We start from the raw sequence: 20,189 nt of genomic DNA, 5'->3' as shown, positions 1-20,189 counted from the left end.
GCTTATTGGTATTTTGCTCATTCCAGCCTTTCAAGATGATTCAAAAGGACCTGCACATTACCCACTAAGAAACAGCAAAATGTCCATGAATCACCAACCTTGAAACTAACAGTCTACACTATAATACTATAAATGAGGTTTAAATCATAGTCTTCAATACAACAGAAAAGTGAAACACAGAGGAAAACGATCATTTTTGGAGAACTATTTAATATTCAAACCTCACACAGTTAACTACAGTCACTCAAAATTGTTGCTTACTTTAAAGAAAATTAAGACAACCAATAAAGTCTTATGTACATATATTTCAAGGACTTGAAGAGATTCCCCTATAAGAGACAATAATACATTTTTGGTAAATCCTTAATAAACTGATAGCTGAACATTGATACAATATATTAGGACAAATAAAATTATACATAACTTACCCAAACACAAACCTTCCAAATTCCATCAGCCAAAAAGCATTAAATATTCCACCCAGAGCAAGAATAATCTATAATGTAGAATCAATAAAAAGTAAATCCAAGGTAATCAAGAGAAATAATTACTCTCATGTAACTTACGATGAGTCACAACTTCTATAATAATTTTAATATTCCTTGTTAGTAAATCTGTGAAATTAAAACATTAATGTGCATTGTCTCAAGTCTTAAAATGGATGCCTTACAAAAATTAATGAATGGGACTACATCAGACTAAGAAGTTTTTGCTCAGCAAGAGTAACTGATAACAAAATAAACAGAAAGCCAACTAAATGGGAAACGATATTTTCAAACAACAGCTCAGATAAGGGCCTAATATCCAAAATATACAAAGAACTCATAAAACTCAACAACAAACAAACAAACAATCCAATAAAAAAATGGGAAGAGGATATGAACAGACACTTCTCCCAGGAAGAAATACAAATGGCCAACAGATATATGAAAAGATGCTCATCTTCTTTAGCTATTAGAGAAATGCAAATCAAAACTGCAATGAGATACCACCTCACACCTGTTCGATTAGCTATTATTAGCAAGACAGGTAATAGCAAATGTTGGAGAGGCTGTGGAGAAAAAGGAACCCTCATACACTGTTGGTGGGAATGTAAAGTAGTACAACCATTATGGAAGAAAGTATGGTGGTTCCTCAAAAAACTGAAAATAGAACTACCTTATGACCCAGCAATCCCTCTACTGGGTATATACCCCAAAAACTCAGAAACACTGATACATAAAGACACATGCAGCCCCATGTTTATTGCAGTATTGTTCATAGTGGCCAGGACATGGAAACAACCAAAAATCCCGTCAATAGATGACTGGATAAAGAAGATGTGGCACATATACACTATGGAATACTACTCAGCCATAAGAAATGATGACATCGGAACATTTACAGCAAAATGGTGGGATCTTGATAACATGATACGAAGCGAAATAAGTAAATCAGAAAAAACCAGGAACTGCATTATTCCATACGTAGGTGGGACATAAAAGTGAAACTAAGAGACATTGATAAGAGTGTGGTGGTTACAGGGGGGAGGGGGGAATGGGAGAGGGAAAGGGGGAGGGGGAGGGGCACAAAGAAAACAAGATAGAAGGTGACAGAGGACAATCTGACTTTGGGTGATGGGTATGCAACATAATTGAACGACAAGATAACCTGGACTTGTTATCTTTAAATATATGTATCCTGATTTATTGATGTCACCCCATTAAAAAAATAAAATTATTTAAAAAAAAAATGGATGCCTTATACCACATGGGCATTTGTAGACCCCGTTTAATTAAATTAGGCATTCATTACACACATCTTTGCAGGAATTGGACAAGAATTCAAGTCAGTATAACTTAATGAATGTTTTCACTTTTCTTACCTGTCCAATGCAAACAAAGCAGCTAAAAATAAGGGTGCCCCATCTGTTAGGGGAGAGAGAGAATATGAATTAAGAATATATCAGTCACCACATCCATCAGTAATGTTTTCTTTGACCCCTCTAAATTCTCACCAAGGAAAGAAAAATGAAGTGCTGGTCTGCCTCTGATGTCAGCAGCCTTTCTAAGACTGAATGCTAAATTCCAGAAGTCTTTGACTTCTAGGGGAACTCCATGGGTGTTAGCCATGGCATGGGTTAGTTCAAACCATTGTCACCTCTCAAAGAAAGCTTATTAAATCATCTTTAACAAGTATCCAGGGTTCCCATTTAAAAATGGACATTATTTATAAAATTTTTATCAAGACTTTAAGATTAACTCCATGGTATGACAGATTAAGTACTTTTAAGTGGTTACTATTCTTGGTAATTAAATACTATTTTTAAAAGGACAAATATCAACCATGTTAATACAATTACAAATCTGTTTACTCAAACATTCTACACTTTGAATATCTGCTTAATGTTCCCTCAGAGTAATAAAACACCAGTATAAAAAGAGTGCTTAAAGAACACAAGGGTAAACCGTACTTCTAAAATTCAATCCCTCTCCCCAGCCTTGTGGAGTGGATGCACACATCCCAGCACTGGGAAACTCACTACAGTCTCAAGGTAATTCCTGGCCCATCCTGTCAACCTAATGACCAGAGTCTGCAACATACAACGTGGATTCTGTCCTCCTAAAGTTTCCAGCTAATTCTATCCCTTTAGGTCAAGTAAAATAAATTTATTTCATCCTTTATATCTTAATTCTTCAAATTTTTGAAAAGCGAGTCCCCAAGTCTAAAGACTCAAGAGTGTCTTTAACCCTTTTCCACCAGACTAGGATAGCCTTCAACACTTGGCACTGTGCTTCTGAAAATACTCCCAGTCTACATCCCTCTTAAAACCTCTACTAACACACACATAATCATGAGGACAAGGAGTGACAAAGCTTATAGTGTTATTCCTTCTTCAGTATCCACCAGAAGTGGTCACAAAAAGTTCAATGCCCAAAGAAAAGCAGGAAGAGAAATTCTCAGTAGGCAGAGGCAAGTACTACATATATGCCAATTATTGTACATCCATCTTTCATAACTGAAATATAGAAAGGTCCTTAGCATGAAATAACTCTTAGCAGAACTTAATGTCTTTAAAACAAAGAGACTTTGGGGAGGGCTTAATTTTCTAAGAAGACTCCCTATTCCTGGCCTTGAGGCTGGTCTCTGGGACTGTGGCCTTGGGCTAGCTTTGCAAGGTTGCAGGTGTTCTCAGAATGTTTCTCCCTGAATTAACTCTATAGATAAACATTGTAAGAAAGCTTGTTTCACCCTGACCAGGCGGTGGCGCAGTGGATACAGCGCTGGACTAGAATGCAGAGGACCCGGGTTCGAGACCCCAAGGTCGCCAGCTTGAGTGCGGGCTCATCTGGTTTGAGGAAAAGCTCACCAGCTTGAACCCAAGGTCGCTGGCTCCAGCAAGGGGTTACTCGGTCTGCTGAAGGCCCGCGGTCAAGGCACGTATGAGAGAGCAACCAATGAACAACTAAGGTGTTGCAATGCTCAATGAAAAACTAATGATTGATGCTTCTCATCTCTCTCCGTTCCTGTCTGTCTGTCCCTGTCTATCCCTCTCTCTGACTCTCTCTGTCTCTGTAAAAAAAAAAAAAAAAAAAAAAAATTTTAAAAAAAAGAACATTAAAAAAAAAAAAAGAAAGAAAGCTTGTTTCACTGCTTTGTTTTACTGCTATGCTTCCTCTCCTCCCCACTCCTCAGCCAGTATGTAATTTTCCCTTTAAAAGCTAGCCCCAGGCCTGACCTGTGGTGGCGCAGTGGGATAAAGCGTCGACCTGGAGCACTGAGGTCGCGGGTTCGAAATCTTGGGCTTGCCTGGTCAAGGCACATATGGGAGTTGATGCTTCCTGCTCCTCCCCCTTCTCTCTCTCTCTCTGTCTCTCTCTCTCACTCCTCTCTCTCTAAAAAAATCAATAAATAAAATATTTAAAAAAAAATAAAAAATAAAAGCTAGCCCCAGACTGTATTTAAGACCACATTGATTTGAACAACTTAGGTCTCCATGCGGTCACACAGCCAGCATTAATAAAGACTCCTTAATTTGGCTTCTTTAATTGTGTGGCAGGACATCTGTTTCTCACTGTTCCAACACAACAATAACCACCTTGCAAGGCAGAAATTATTATCCATATTCTACCAATGAGAAGAGTGAAATTCAGGAAGCTAGGAACAGCTCAGAAGCTCTAGGGAGTTGAGGAAGTGGCAGCAGTGGGATTCAGACCTTGTCCCGCCCAATCCCAATTGAGGGCATAACTATGTTACCTTATTTCATGAGTCCCAATCTTAACAGAAATAGCAACCTATTTTCAAATACCAACTTCAGAGATACCGAAAAATCTTTAAAAAAGAACGCAGATTATCACAGCAATATAGAATTATATTGAGTTCTTTCTAGAAATACCTTAATTTAGCTATGTGTTTTTCTAATAATCAGAGTTTTCCCATAGGTAAGATTATTTTCAAGCTTACCGGATTCCAAATACTCGGTCTATCAAAAAGCCACCAAAGAAACACAAAACTACATTGGGCCAAGAATACCAGGCATACAGGAGCATGAATCTCGTGGTATTCACATGCATATCCTATACAGAAAGAAAACAAAACTATTTTTTCCAAACAGTTAAGCTTAGTAACTAACAAATCAAAACATTTTTTCTGTGTAACGCAGGAGTTTCTCCATCATTTGTAGTCCCTTAGCTGCTTTGGGCTCAAAGAAGATATGACCCCTGCCTCAGAAGACTGTCACACCTGGGAACCTGAGTCCACATGCCATTTTAGAGGCTTCGCAGACTACTGGACCAATCAGATCCCCCGTTATGGAGACAGTGCTGTCTGCATCTGCCTATACAGTATATTCTATATTCCTGTTCCCCTATAATACCTGCACTGGGACTCCCCACCACATGGAAAAAAGTCATCTTAGCTGCCCCCCAACTAACTAGTACCCTCTTTCCCTTTCATTCTAGAATGGGAAAGGCCAATCTATGCATTTCTCCCTGTCCAAAGACAAAGAAAAGAGCCCATCTAAATGCACAAGAACTTGTTAACTATCAAATTCATTTTTACAAAATCAGAGTAAAAACACTGACATGCATAATCCTCTACAATCAATAATCATATTTCAAAAAACTAACAACAAAACATACTTAAGAAGGCAAAAAGTTATCCTACCAAATCATTTGTCATTCAAATGATTACTCAATGAAGAGTGAGAGGCAGACAAAAATCTGCTACTACCATTTGGCAATACTGTGGAAACAGCACAATTATTTATCTCAGTTGTGAAACAATATCAAGTTACAAACAAGTGATATAAATGAATTTTTTGGTCACTCATTACAACTCAAGAACACTCCTTGCCACACACACATTTGGTGGCTAAAGATATTAAAATAGATTCACTGGATAATAATGCAGACTAGACGACCTGAGAGCAGATGAAGCCAAAACAGCTACATCTCCACTAAAGCAAACAAAGGCGAAAAATCAACTTACCCGTTTAACCTGAGTCTGAAGGGAAGCAGGATTATCATAGCAAAAATAGCTGCCTAGAAAAAGAAAGAACAAATATTTTCTTAGTAACATTATCCATATAAGAGTAGTGTTACCTGAGGTCACGATGTATCCTGAGATCAGAGGAATGGGGTTTAAATACTCTAATACTTGAAACAAGAGATCTAATTCTACAAACATAATGACACAAATTAAATAATTTAGTAAACACAGTGCTACCAATGAAGAAAAATAAAATAGTGCTCTAACTGATTAAGTAGAAACAGAAAAATGTCTGTTAGTGGGTAAGAAAGAAGTGTAGAGAGATTGACACTCACTGAAATTTATCAAGTACTACAACTGTGGTAGGCTTTAAATATAATACTGCCTCCATTCTTCCACTAACTCACTCTCTAAAAGCACATATTAGAAGCTACGGATTCAAAAGAGGAAAAAAAAAACTGTCATTAGAGGGTATGGATCTGGCTCTGAAATCCAGGCAAGTAACCATAATTTACCAAAAATGATCTATCTGCTTGAATAGGAACAATTTTAAGTGTTTTTGTGCTATTCTTTTTTTGTTCCTAAACCTGCAGCTGATGGTTCTTGCTTCAATCCCACTGTCACGATTTCAAGCTAATGTAGATGGGCATTGTCCTTCCGAAACGGGATTGGAAGTGGGGGCGGCTCAAACCTGGCAAAGAAACGAAGGCACAAAGCATGCCTCGTTGCTACTTGTGTCTTGCAGCAGTAGCATCAGGTTATCCCCCATCGTGTTCCTAAACTTGTTGATTACGTCGGTTCCTGTGAGCCCTGAAAAACACATTACTTGCACACCAAACTATGGAATACTGGCATCAGAATGTTGCCGAATAAGTTAGCTGCCGGAACACTGGAAGATATTTTCAAAATTATCTCAGAAACTGCCTACAGTCTTCAGATTTCGTAAGCGAAACCAACCGCTGCCAAGCCAACCCCAAGTGCAATGCAGGCGGAGCGGAAGTCCGAGGACACAGTAACCACTGAAGCTCTCAGCAAGACACACTCACACAAAAGAGGATGGGAAACTTTTACGACTGCCAACAGACTTAACTTTTTATAAAAAGTCTTTTTATTTTTTGCGGACGGGGGTGGGGGTAGGCAATTCAAACTTTCTGAATTCCTTCCGAACAAGCGCCAGTGGAGGAATTTCTAGACTCTCTCCTGCTTGTGGCTCCGGGAAGTGAGCTGCTGGCCTCCGGGGCTTCTCGGAGCAAAAGAGCCAGGATGGACCACACTGGCCTGGCTCGGTCTACAGACCCCCAGCTCCTGGACGCCGCAGGCAGGAATGGGGTCGCGGAGGGAACAGGACGCAGGCCCGGGAGCCGAACCAGAGGCTGCGCCGAGCCCCGGGGGCCCCGGCGCGCGTTGGCTTCGGGGCTCCGGAAGGGCCGGACACGGACCCCTCGCTCGCCCGCCCACCCCGTCCCGGCCCGGCCGGCGCTCACCGAAGCCGAGGAAGCACATCAGCAGCAACACCAGAAGCCGGTGCGCCAGGCGGCGGGGATCGCAGAGGGCAGGCAGCGCCCCGGAGGCGGCGGGGGCATCGCTCCCGGCCCCATCGGGGCTGTCTGCCAGCAGCGCCCGCGCTTCCTCCTGCTCCTCTTCCTCCATCCGGCCGGCAGGCGGGGGACAAGCACCGGGACGCCGTCCACACCAGCCCCGGAAGGACTGCCCTGCCCAGAGCCCGGCCCCGGCTGCGATCACGTGACCGCGGCTGCTCACAGGACGCCCGGCGACCCGGCTGGGCCGCGCCCACGTGATCACTTGTGAGCAGGGCTAGCAAAGAGGACCCGAAGGACCCCCGAGCGGTGTGGGTGGTCCGCGGTCCCGTAGGCGTCCACCCTCGGTCTTACCGGGCCTTTTGTTTCCCGCCGCACTTATACATGGGTTCGATGCAGACCCGGCGCAGCTGCCCCGGGGAGAAGTGCCGGCCTCCGACTAGGCTCAACGCCTGGCTCCTCGGGATCGAAGCGCGCGCCACCCTTTCCGCGGCGTTGCTTTCCGCAGCCTCTGTGCTCCACTTCATACTCAGACTCGATTTAGTATCTTCTGCACTAGGCTCAGACCTCAGAGTTCACAGTTTAGACTAACATAAAGTAACACTTAAAAAAAGATGACTGGATGAATGTCATGAGAATACCGACAGAAGTGAGCGTTGCATTCTGTAGGAATGCCTGGGGAAGACATTTGGGAAAGAGAATAGACGAATCGTTTAACCAGCCTTGCAGAAAGTGGCAGCAGAGAGGGTGGGGAGCGCTGAAGCTCCTTTAAGTGGCTGTTTAAGCTAGGATTAGTAAGAATGAGCTAGTCATGGTGCCTGTTTCAGTGGGGTTGTGGGGGGGAGGCAGTTAGGAGAAATAATAAAGACACAGGCATGAAACAACTGGATGTGTTATGTGACTGTGCTGATCTGATCCATTGGAAGCCATGCAAGGATTTTGAGCAGAGAAGCAAGGAAAGATTTGTGTTTTAAAAAATTCAATCTGGCAACACAACCTGACTGACCCCCACTTTCTGGTTGTCCTCAGGCTTTGCCAACAGAATTTTGAGGGTGACAAGCTTCGATGTTGAATAACCATGAAGATTATTAAGTATTAGGAACATTGGAGGTAACAAGGGCCTATACTGGGGAAACGGGTATGAAGCAAAGGAAACAGAATGAGTATTTAGGAGGTGAGATGGGGATGAGGTCTGAAAGAGAGGGGGAATTTGAGAATGACTCCCAGATTTCTAGCTTGGGCCCCCAACAGCAGAATATAGAAAGAGTGAGGGAGTGTGAGGAGATAGATCAGTTTGAAAGTGTTGATTTTGAGATGTCTGTACATGATAATGTCTCCATTGTCCACCTCCTATTCTCTTTTCAGTTCAAAGGAGGTGTCCCTGGTCTAGTGAAACTGCCTTGCCAAAATGACTAACAAACAATTCCATCTTCCCAGTTACACTGGTAACTCCTCTGTCCTCCTCTTACTCAATTTCTCAGCATCAGCCCCCTCTTCCTTGGCCCCCTTGACACTACATTTGCCTTGTTTTCCTCCCAGTGTACTGGGATCTCTCATTTGCTATCTCATTTGTCAGCTCCTCCTATTCTATATCAAATCTAAATGTTCAAGAGCTCGAAGGCTTGGTCCCAGCCTCTCTTCTACACATCCAGCCCCACAGCTTTAAATATCATTGTTATCTCTGCTGTCCAATAGGTAGCTGTTGAACACTTGAAACATGGCTGGTTTTGAGATATGCTATAAGTGTAAAACACACACCAGATTTCAATGAATTAATATGATTTTTAAAATGTAAAATCTTGTTAATTTTTATACAGATCATATTAAAGTGATTGTATTTACACATATTGGGCCAAATACGATTTATCAAAATTAATTTCACTTGCTTTTAATGTAGTACTAGAAAATTTTAAATTACATATGTGGCTTATATTATATTTCTGGTTATCAGTACTGATTTATATGGTGATACCTCCAAAATACCTCTATTCCAGACCTCTTTCTTGAGTGATATACTCCTATTCCAACTGCCTACTTGACATCTCCACATGGATCACTAATAAGAATCTCAAATATAACATATCCAGAACAGAACTGAGTTCTGTCATACATGCTATACCTGTTCCTCCCCCCTCCCCTGGTGCTCCCATGAAGTAAATAGCACGTCTCTCCACCAGTTGCTAGCCATGAGCCTAGCAGTCATTCTTGATGGCTTACCTTATCTCCCAAGTTTACTCCACCTTTGAAGTGGTCATGTCAGCTTCTTTCCAAGAATCTATCCTGGGTCCGTGCCCACTCTCAACCACTACTGTTCTTAACAGACTGATATCCCCTGAACAACTGCAACAAGATCTTTAATTTTTTTGTTTGTTTGTTTGTTTAGTTTTTTTGTTTCTTTGTTTGTTTGTGGCAGAGATAGAGAGAGTCAGAGAGAGGGACAGACAGGCAGGGAGAGAGATGAGAAACATTAATTCTTCGTTGCGGTTCCTTAATTGTTCAGTGATTGCTTTCTCATATGTGCCTTGACCGGAGGGTTACAGCAGACTGAGTGACCCCTTGCTCGAGCCAGAGACCTCAGGGTCTCGAACCTGGGTCCTCTGCATCCCAGTCTGACACTCTATCCACTGCGCCACCACCTGGTCAGGCTGTCTGTTTAGTTTTAATAAGAAATATCTACAGCAGGGATGACATTCAAGCAGTACCAAAAAGACTAGAGTTTAAAGCCTAACCTAGGTTCAGTATTCTTGGGAAGTAATCATCATTAAATTATTTTATATTCTTTCAGAACTATCCCACAGGTTTTTTTTTTTCTTTCAACCTAACCATGAAGCCTAGAGATTATTTTCAATTTTTTTAACAGATGCAAAGAATTCTGCTGTATGGATATATTATATTTTATTTAACAAGTCCCATATTGATGAAGGTTTGTTTCCAAACTACTATATACACTACTATAAATAATATATACTATTTCCCTAAGTACTGTATATACAAATTACTGCATGCAAACTATACTACACTACTGCAGTAAATTGCCTGGACAATGGTCATTTCACATGTGTTGACATATAGAATAAATTTCTAAAAGTAGAATCCCTAGGTTAAATAGGTTAGACTTTTAAATTTTTGTTAGTAGGCAGTGTCAAATTGTTCTCATTAAAAGTTGTACCTTCCCTCTTTTTCTCTCCCTACCCTCACTAAAATAAATAAATGAATAATAAACAAATAAATAAAAGTTGTACCAATTTACACTCCCCCCAGAAGTGCAGGGAAGAGCCTGTTTCTCACACCATTCCTAATTTAGTCTGTTATCAGAATTTTGGTTTTTGCTAATCTAATAAGTGAATGATGGCCATTATAGTGTGGTCTCTATTTGCATTTCTATTATATTGAATGAGATGAGCCTCTTTTTATATGATTAATGACAACATATATTTTCTAGGAATTCTCTTCATAGCCTTTGCTCATTTTTTTCAAGTGACTCATTGGCTTTCTCTTATTGATGAAATTGGCTCTTTTTTAATGTGTGAGTTGAAAATATTTATTTTGAGTATGTTCATGGTATATAATTTTTAATGTCCAATGTACCCTTTTTTTTCTCATAACTCCAGCAGTTTGCTTCTCAGAGATTCCCGACAGCCTTAACTGAGTTCCTCACTGCTGCATTTCTATGTCTGTTGCTCACACAGCAATCAGAATGATCTTTTTAGTTTTAAAGTTTGGCTTGTAAAAGGATGATAGGACAACCATCCAATGTCTTAACTAAAAAAGATAAAACTTGGCTTATTGTATATAGTAGTAAAGGAGAGCTATGCCGGGTAGGCACTATCTCTCCAAGCAAAGCAGGCTGCTGATTCTATACAGGGCTTTCAGGAAGTATGGGGTTCAGGAAGGGGTGCACTGGGAAGCAAAGGGGTTTGACATCATCTGTTTAATTGCAGTAGCTAATGCCTCCAGTTTAATGTTACATAGCAGTGGAGATAGTGCACATTCTTGACTTGGAACTGAGATAAATATTAAACAAAAAAATGAGAGAGAAAGGGGAGCTCTTCTACTGTGGAAAACCAACTAATAAATATAGAAGGAATGATGGAAGTTAAACACCACCATTTGGCAACCACCATAATAACTAATTCAGGCAAAAATCATCAATGGTTGCCTGACTGGGTGGTGGTGCAGTGGATAGAACATCAAACTGGGACGCAGAGGACCCAGGTTTGAAGCCCCAAGGAGGTTGCCGGCTTGAGTGTGGGGTCACTGGCTTGAGCATGGGATCACAGACTTGACTCCATAGTCACTGGCTTGAGCCCAAAGGTTGCTAGCTGGTTTGAAGCCCAAGATCATTGGCTTGAGCAAGGGGTCACTTGCTCTGCTGTAACCCCCTGGTTAAGGCACATATATGAGAAAGTAATCAATGAACAACTAAGGTGTCACAACAAAGAGTTGATGCTTCTCCTCTCCCTTCCTGCCTGCCTGTCCCTATCTGTCCCTCTCTCTGTCTCTCTCTGTCTCTCTCTCTCTCTGTCTCTGTCACACACACACACACAAAAATTATCAATGGTTGTTAAAACTAGTGAGTGAAATCTTGAAGAGAGATATGATTTGTGCATAGTCTCAAAGTATATGTTCACAAGACACTTATTAATTATAAAGAGAAAATAATGCAGAACTCTGGCACATACCACATAAGTGATCAAATATTACCAGTATTGAGACAAACTGACTGCATGTGCCTCCTGATATTATGCACTGAAATGAATACAACACTATTTTATACAATTAGATGTTATCATAAGGAAAACATCAGACAAACCCAAGAGGAGGGACAGTCTGCAGAATAACTGGCCTCTACTCCTCAAAAATGTCAACATCATAGGGAAGATTATAGGTAAGGGACATTAAAGAGACATGACTCTGAATGCTACATACAATCCAGGATTTCTTTAGCTCTAAGAGACATCATTAGGACAGTTGACAAAATCTGAATAAGGTCTATGATTAAATAAGTTTTACTCTATCAATATTAATTTCCTGATCTTGATGACTGTACTGTGATTATGAAAGAGAAAATATTTCATTTTAGAAAATACTTAGATATTTAGAAGTCAAGGAATGACATACCTTCAACTTATTCTCAAATGTCCGATAAACGTGTGTATGTGTGCATACACTGATATATATATATCATATATATATATCATATATATATGTACTATCTGTATGCAGAGAGAAAGAAAAACAGATATGGTAAAGTGCTAACATTTGGTACATCTGGATACAAATATATGGGAATTATTCAAACTAGCCTTATAATTTTTTGATAAATCTGAAATTATGTCCACATACTTTGATATCCTGAGAGCCTTGTGCATCTTTATATCTCAAATACCTAATACAGGGCCCAGCTTGAAAAATGCTTAAGTGAATATTAAGTCCCCTAAATCAGGAAAGAGTTGCAGCAGCAAGTGGTGTAACAAGAAAAGTTTACCGTCATGGGAAATTTCATTTCTACCTACACAATACACTTGCTTTTAACTGCACTGGCCTACTATTAGTAAAGCAAATTGTACTTATTTTTTAATTACTAAGTGATGAAAAAATGAGGACAACTCAGGGTATAGGTATGGAATTTTATCATCTGGGACACATGGCCACTGCATAGACCAGCCAGTTTCTTTCATGTGGGAATTGCCTCAACCTCTGGAGCAAAGTTAACCCCACAGATACACAAGAGGATAGAGTTCTCTCAAAAATCTAAGTTTCTGACCAGGCAGTGGTGCAGTGGATAGAGCGTCGGATTGGGATGTGGAGGACCCAGGTTTGAGATCCCGAGGTCGGCAGCTTGAGTGCGGACTCATCTGGTTTGAGCAAAGCTCACCAGCTAGGACCCAAGGTCGCTGGCTCAAGCAAGGGGTCCCTCAGTCTGCGGTAGGCCCCCAGTCAAGGCAATTCAATCAATGAACAACTTAGGAGCCATAACAAAGAATTGATGCTTCTCATCTCTCTCCCTTCTTGTCTGTCTGACCCTATCTGTCCCTCTCTCTGACTCTGTCTCTACCACACACACACAAAAAAAATCTAAGTTCTAGATTCAGCCTTCACATGACTTTACGTCCTAACACTCCTCCTGAGGGCCATGTGAGTCAAAAAATTCTCGATCACTATTCTACATGGAAGCCAAGCTGGAAACCACACTGACCTCTTCAGTGCCTTCTTTCCCTCCCCAGTCTGCTCCCACCTCAATCTCTCCCCACCACGAAAATGAGTTTCTAAGTGGGACGAAAGGGAGGCATATCTGACTCTGCTTGGGAGCCCAGAAGCAATGATAAGTGAGCGTAATCGCAAACAATGAAGAAGACTGAATAGAGAAGAAAGGAAGAGGAGAGGAATGAGAATTTTTCGGCAAAGGCAACAACATCATAGGCAAAAATTTAGAAAGCGATATAAAATCACATCAACTGCCAAATCATCTTCATCCAACTCTATGTGGGAAATGTGCAAAGAAAGGCTTTAGAAGTCTGGCAAAGCCTGACCAGGTGATGGCACAGTGGATAGAGCATTGACCTGGGACACAGAGAACCCAGATTTGAAACCCTGAGGTCACCAGCTTGAGTGCAGGATCATAGACGTGACCCCATGGTCACTGGCTTGAAGCCCAAGGTTGCTAGCTGGAGCTCAAAGTCTGCTTTAGCAAGGAGTCACTCGCTCAGCTGTAGCCCCTGGTCAAGGCACATATGAGAAAGCAATCAATGAACAACTAAGGTGCCACAACAAAGAATTGATGCTTCTCATCTCTCTCCTTCTTGTCTGTCTGACCCTATCTGTCCTCCCTCTCTCTCTCTCTCACTAAAAAAATTAAAAATAAAAGTCTGGAAAAAATAACTAGATTGATTTGAATTGTGGGACTAGGATTTAAGTCTAGCTTTTCCATATATTGACGCATGAAAATTGTTTTACAGTCTCTGGTTAATTTTATGTAATCACAGGAATAAAAAAATTTGTAAATTTTCATTAGAATGAGGTAAAAATTTTAAAAGAAAAATATGCACTTTATTTAGTAGTATAAGATTGCCCATATAGTTTGAAGTTGAGTTAGCAAAACTAGTGGTACAGATAACCATTAGACATCCATTCACTAGGAGGTATGAAAAGTTTTAACTAATTTATCTACTAATCATTGTATCATTCTTTAACTGCCTCTTTTAAATTTGGAGGGGCATTAACACCCATGACCTAAAAATCTGTGTCTCCCGCACATTTTGCTCAGTACCTTGCCTTTGTCTGTTTCTAGAGTGGAGAAAACACTTTCTTCATCTCTCAGCTCTGGGACTCAGGTACATGTTCTTGTTCATTCATTAGCCTTTCCCTCAGCAATATGTTTCAAGGAAGGCCACTATGAATATCAGCTTCCTTTGCCCAGAATATAAAATTTACTCATTTATACAGAACCTTAGATTGACACAAAGTTGAAATGATGTCTTTATTCACTAAGAAAAGATACTACTTGATTTGGGCTTACTGCACATTTTTGCATTGTTTCATATTAATTTTCTCATTGTTTCATATCTGTGACCTCCATACTTTATTGGGATACCAGGATGATTATGGAATTTTCAAGCATGTTAATGTCCTTGTATGAAAAAATATGAATGTCTGTATTTCCCTTTAGATCTATTCTTATTTTTCTCTTTCTGCATGTGTCCTGCTATGCATTCATCCATATGCCTCTCTCTACCTATACAGCTCTCTATTTATCTATCATGGTTATGGAAGTCTGTTTTATAGACAAATTATACAAATAAACTAAACATATTTTTCCTTCCTTATAACTAGTGAAGAAGGTCAGGAAAAAAAAGGCAATATTACATTTTCTGATTGAAAAAATTTTAAAAGAATCTTCCAGCTTAGAGAAAATATATGTATGCATACATAAACATTAAGCAATGAAAAATGTACATATATGATATTTATAAATTACAGATTGAGGAAGAGAAAGACAAAGGATGAGAAAATATGTTTTAAATATTCAGCTATGGTAAGTATATGTGGACACTCTTTAAGCAGGTTATGCGTTTACTGTCTCAGCTGCAAGTTCATCCTTTTCACCTCATCCAGTGATTTTCAACCAATGTGACACAAGAAATTTTAAAATATGCAATACCTGATGGTTTAGTCAGGAACACTGATGTCTTTTCCCTTAAATTGCTAAATAAATAACAGCCAACAAAAAAATAGCCGTCCAGTGTGAATGCCCACTCAATAAATATATAGGTCATATAATACAGTTGCATCTTATTGGTCATGGTGTATAACAAGGTTGTGTCTGATTGGTTAATTCTTGGTACCAGAAGTCCTTATACACAAGTATAAGCACCTGATTTTTTAAGTAACTTTGGAGCATAAAGGGTAGGTAATTGCTATTTTTTAAATTTTTATTAATTTTCATTTATTGCATTTACATGGATTCAAGTGTCCCACTGAATATAACTCCCCCATCCCCTACCTCTGTGTCCCTTTTTATACCCTCTTTGTTGCCCTCCCCATAACTTCCTCACACCTTCCCTCTGGGATTTGCTGTTCTGTTATCTGCATGTGTGTGATGTATATATAATTTCATTAATGCCTTTGCCTTCTCTGATCCCATCCTCTCATCCCCCTTCCCTCTGACAGCTGTCCCTCCGATCCCTGTAACCCCACCTCTGCCTCTATTCCATTCCTCAGTTCACTTTGTTCATTAGATTCCACATATAAGTGAGATCTTGTGATATTTTTGGTCCTCTGCCTGATTTATTTCACTTAGCATAATGATCTCCAGGTCCATGCATGCTGTCACAAAAGGTAAGATTTCCTTCTTTTTTATGGCCTCCTGGCATTCCATTGTGTACATGTACCACTGCTTTTTAATCCACTCATCCACTGATGGAAACTTGGGCTATTTCCAGATCTTGGCTATTGTAAACAATGCTGCAATAAACATGTGGGATTTTTTTTGTTTTGTTTTTTTTTTAATAAATTTTTATTAATGGTAATGGGATGACATTAATAAATCAGGGTACATATATTCAAAGAAAACATGTCTAGGTTATTTTGTCATCAAATTATTTTGCAAACCCCTCGCCCAAAGTCAGATTGTCCTCCGTCACCCTCTATCTAGTTCTCTGTGCCCCTCCCCCTCCCCCTAACTCTCTCCCTCCCTCCCTCCCTCCCATGTCCACCCTCCCCCCCCACCCTTGGTAACCACCACACTCTTGTCCATGTCTCTTAGTCTCATTTTTATGTTCCACCAATGTATGGAATCATGTAGTTCTTGTTTTTTTCTGATTTACTTATTTCACTCCTTATAATGTTATCAAGATCCCACCATTTTGCTGTAAATGATCTGATGTCATCATTTCTTATGGCTGAGTAGTATTCCATAGTGTATATGTGCCACATCTTCTTTATCCAGTCTTCTATTGAAGGGCTTTTTGGTTGTTTCCATGTCTTGGCCACTGTGAACAGTGCTGCAATGAACATGGGGCTACATGTGTCTTCACGTATCAATGTTTCTGAGGTTTGGGGGTATATACCCAGTAGAGGGATTGCTGGGTCATAAGGTAGTTCTATTTGCAGTTTTTTGAGGAACCACCATACTTTCCTCCATAATGGTTGTACTACTTTACAGTCCCACCAACAGTGAATGAGGGTTCCTTTTTCTCCACAGCCTCTCCAACATTTGCTATTACCCGTCTTGTTGATAATAGCTAATCTAACAGGAGTGAGGTGGTATCTCATTGTAGTTTTGATTTGCATTTCTCTAATAACTAATGAAGCTGAGCATCTTTTCATATATCTGTTGTCCATTTGTATCTCTTCCTGGGAGAAGTGTCTGTTCATGTCCTCTTCCCATTTTTTTATTGGATTGTTTGTTTGTTTGTTGTTGAGTTTTATGAGTTCTTTGTAAATTTTGGATATTAGGCCCTTATCTGAGCTGTCGTTTGAAAATATCAGTTCCCATATACTTGGCTGTCTGTTTATTTTGATATCAGTTTCTCTTGCTGAGCAAAAACTTTTAATTCTGATGTAGTCCCATTTATTTATCTTTGCCTTCACTTCTCTTGCCATTGGAGTCAAGTTCATAAAATGTTCTTTAAAACCCAGGTCCATGATTTTAGTACCTATGTCTTCTTCTATGTACTTTATTGTTTCAGGTCTTATATTTAGGTCTTTGATCCATTTTGAATTAATTTTAGTACACGGGGACAGGCTGTAGTCGAGTTTCATTCTTTTGCATGTGGCTTTCCAGTTTTCCCAACACCATTTGTTGAAGAGGCTTTCTTTTCTCCATTGTGTGTTGTTGGCCCCTTTATCAAAGATTATTTGACCATATATATGTGGTTTTATTTCTGGGCTTTCTATTCTGTTCCATTGGTCTGAGTGTCTATTTTTTTGCCAATACCATGCTGTTTTGATTATCGTGGCCCTATAATATAGTTTAAAGTCAGGTATTGTAATGCCCCCAGCTTCATTCTTTTTCCTTAGGATTGTTTTGGCTATTCGGGGTTTTTTATAGTTCCATATAAATCTGATGATTTTTTGTTCCATTTCTTAAAAAAATCTCATAGGGATTTTGATGGGAATTGCATTAAATTTGTATATTGCTTTGGGTAATATGGCCATTTTGATTATATTTATTCTTCCTATCCAAGAACAAGGAATATTTTTCCATCTCATTGTATCTTTTTCGATTTCCCTTAACAATGCTTTGTAATTTTCATTATATAGGTCCTTTACGTTCTTTGTTATGTTTATTCCTAGGTATTTTATTTTTTTTGTTGCAATCGTGAAGGGGATTATTTTTTTGAGTTCGTTTACTAATATTTCATTGTTGGCATATAGAAAGGCTATGGACTTTTGTATGTTAATTTTGTATCCTGCGACCTTACTGTATTGGTTTATTGTTTCTAATAATCTTTTTGTGGAGTCCTTCGGGTTTTCGATGTATAGGATCATATCATCAGCAAAAAGTGATAGCTTTACTTCTTCTTTTCCGATATGGATGCCTTTTATTTCTTTGTCTTGTCTGATTGCTCTGGCCAGAACTTCTAGCACCACGTTGAATAAGAGTGGACAGAGTGGACAACCCTGTCTTGTTCCTGATTTAAGGTGGAAAGTCCTCAGTTTTATGCCGTTTAATAGGATGTTGGCTGATGGTTTATCATATATGGCCTTTATCATGTTGAGATATTTTCCTTCTATACCCATTTTGTTGAGAGTCTTAAACATAAAATTGTGTTGTATTTTATCAAAAGCCTTTTCTGCATCTATTGATAAGATCATGTGGTTTTTCTTCTTTGTTTTGTTGATATGGTGTATTACGTTGACCGTTTTGCATATGTTGAACCATCCTTGAGATTCTGGGATGAATCCCACTTGATCATGATGTATTATTTTTTTAATATGTTGTTGTATTCGGTTTGCCAGTATTTTGTTTAGTATTTTAGCATCTGTATTCATTAGAGATATTGGTCTGTAGTTTTCTTTCTTTGTGCCATCCTTGCCAGGTTTTGGTATGAGGGTTATGTTGGCCTCATAAAATGTGTTTGGAAGTATTGCTTCTTCTTCAATTTTTTGGAAGACTTTGAGTAGAATAGGAACCAAGTCTTCTTTGAATGTTTGATAGAATTCACTAGTATAACCGTCTGGGCCTGGACTTTTATTTTTGGGGAGGTTTTTAATAGTTTTTTCTATTTCCTCCCTGCTGATTGGTCTGTTTAGGCTTTCTGCTTCTTCATGACTCAGTCTAGGAAGGTTGTATTGTTCTAGGAATTTATCCATTTCTTCTAGATTGTTGTATTTGGTGGCATATAATTTTTCATAGTATTCTACAATAATTCTTTGTATATCTATGATGTCTGTGGTGATCTCTCCTCTTTCATTTTGGATTTTATTTATTTGAGTCCTGTGTCTTTTTTCCTTGGTGAGTCTTGCCAAGGGTTTGTCAATTTTGTTGATCTTTTCAAAGAACCAGCTCCTTGTTTTATTGATTTTTTCTATAGTTTTTCTGTTCTCTATTTCATTTATTTCTGCTCTGATTTTTATTATCTCCTTTCTTCGGCTGGTTTTGGGTTGTCTTTGTTCTTTTTCTAGTTCCTTAAGGTGTGAAGTTAAGTGATTTACTTCGGCTCTCTCTTGTTTGTTCATATAGGCCTGTAGTGATATGAACTTTCCTCTTATTACTGCTTTTGCTGCATCCCAGAGATTCTGATATATCGTATTTTCATTTTCATTTGTCTGTATATATCTTTTGATCTCTGCGCTTATTTCTTCTTTGACCCATTCATTTTTTAGAAGTATGTTGTTTAGTTTCCACATTTTTGTGGGGTTTTCCCCCTCTTTTTTGCAGTTGAATTCTAGTTTCAAGGCTTTATGATCAGAAAATATGCTTGGTACAATTTCAATTTTTCTAAATTTGCTGATATTGTCTTTGTGGCCCAACATATGGTCAATTCTTGAGAATGTTCCATGTACACTAGAGAAAAATGTATACTCTGTCGCTTTGGGATGAAGTGTCCTGTAGATGTCTATCATATCCAGGTGTTCTAGTATTTCATTTAAGGCCACTATATCTTTATTGATTCTCTGTTTGGATGACCGATCTAGAGCCGTCAGCGGTGTATTGAGGTCTCCAAGTATGATTGTATTTTTGTTAGTTTTTGTTTTAAGGTCAATAAGTAGCTGTCTTATATATTTTGGTGCTCCTTGGTTTGGTGCATATATATTAAGGATTGTTATGTCTTCTTGATTCAACTTCCCCTTAATCATTATGAAATGACCATTTTTGTCTCTGAGTACTTTTTCTGTCTTGTAGTCAGCATTATTAGATATGAGTATTGCTACACCTGCTTTTTTTGGGGTGTTGTTTGCTTGGAGTATTGTTTTCCAGCCTTTCACTTTGAATTTGTTTTTATCCTTGTTGCTTAGATGTGTTTCTTGTAGGCAGCATATAGTTGGATTTTCTTTTTTAATCCATTCTGCTACTCTGTGTCTTTTTATTGGTAAGTTTAATCCATTTACATTTAGTGTAATTATTGACACTTGTGGGTTCTCTACTGCCATTTTATAAATTGCTTTCTGTTAGTTTTGTATCTAGTTTGATTCTTCTCTTTTGTTTTTCTATCATTTGTTTTTGTTTGTTTGTGT

The 20,189-nt window shown here is 39.2% G+C and overlaps 1 protein-coding gene across 4 annotated transcripts in view; it reads right to left on the bottom strand.

Annotated features, from left to right (window-relative positions):
* Positions 1-7,220, bottom strand: part of MFSD1 (major facilitator superfamily domain containing 1) — a 91,328-nt gene extending 84,108 nt beyond the window's left edge. For 2 of the 4 annotated variants that reach the window (XM_066259044.1, XM_066259045.1), the window contains exons 1-5: positions 6,954-7,214; positions 5,470-5,522; positions 4,444-4,556; positions 1,865-1,907; positions 429-496 (exon numbers count right to left, since the gene is read on the bottom strand). In XM_066259044.1, the coding sequence (XP_066115141.1) occupies positions 429-496; positions 1,865-1,907; positions 4,444-4,556; positions 5,470-5,522; positions 6,954-7,119 (443 nt within the window). In that variant the 5' untranslated portion in view covers positions 7,120-7,214. Of the gene's footprint in view, positions 1-428; positions 497-1,864; positions 1,908-4,443; positions 4,557-5,469; positions 5,523-6,953 lie in introns of all 4 variants that reach the window. The other 2 variants (XM_066259042.1, XM_066259043.1) reach the window with 2 other exon arrangements.
* Between the last annotated feature and the right edge of the window lie 12,969 nt (positions 7,221-20,189).

The sequence above is a fragment of the Saccopteryx bilineata genome, chromosome 2, assembly GCF_036850765.1.
Source record: "Saccopteryx bilineata isolate mSacBil1 chromosome 2, mSacBil1_pri_phased_curated, whole genome shotgun sequence".
Lineage (NCBI taxonomy): Eukaryota > Metazoa > Chordata > Mammalia > Chiroptera > Emballonuridae > Saccopteryx > Saccopteryx bilineata.
Note: the sequence above shows the minus strand (reverse complement) of the source record. Positions and strands in the feature narration are given on the sequence as shown.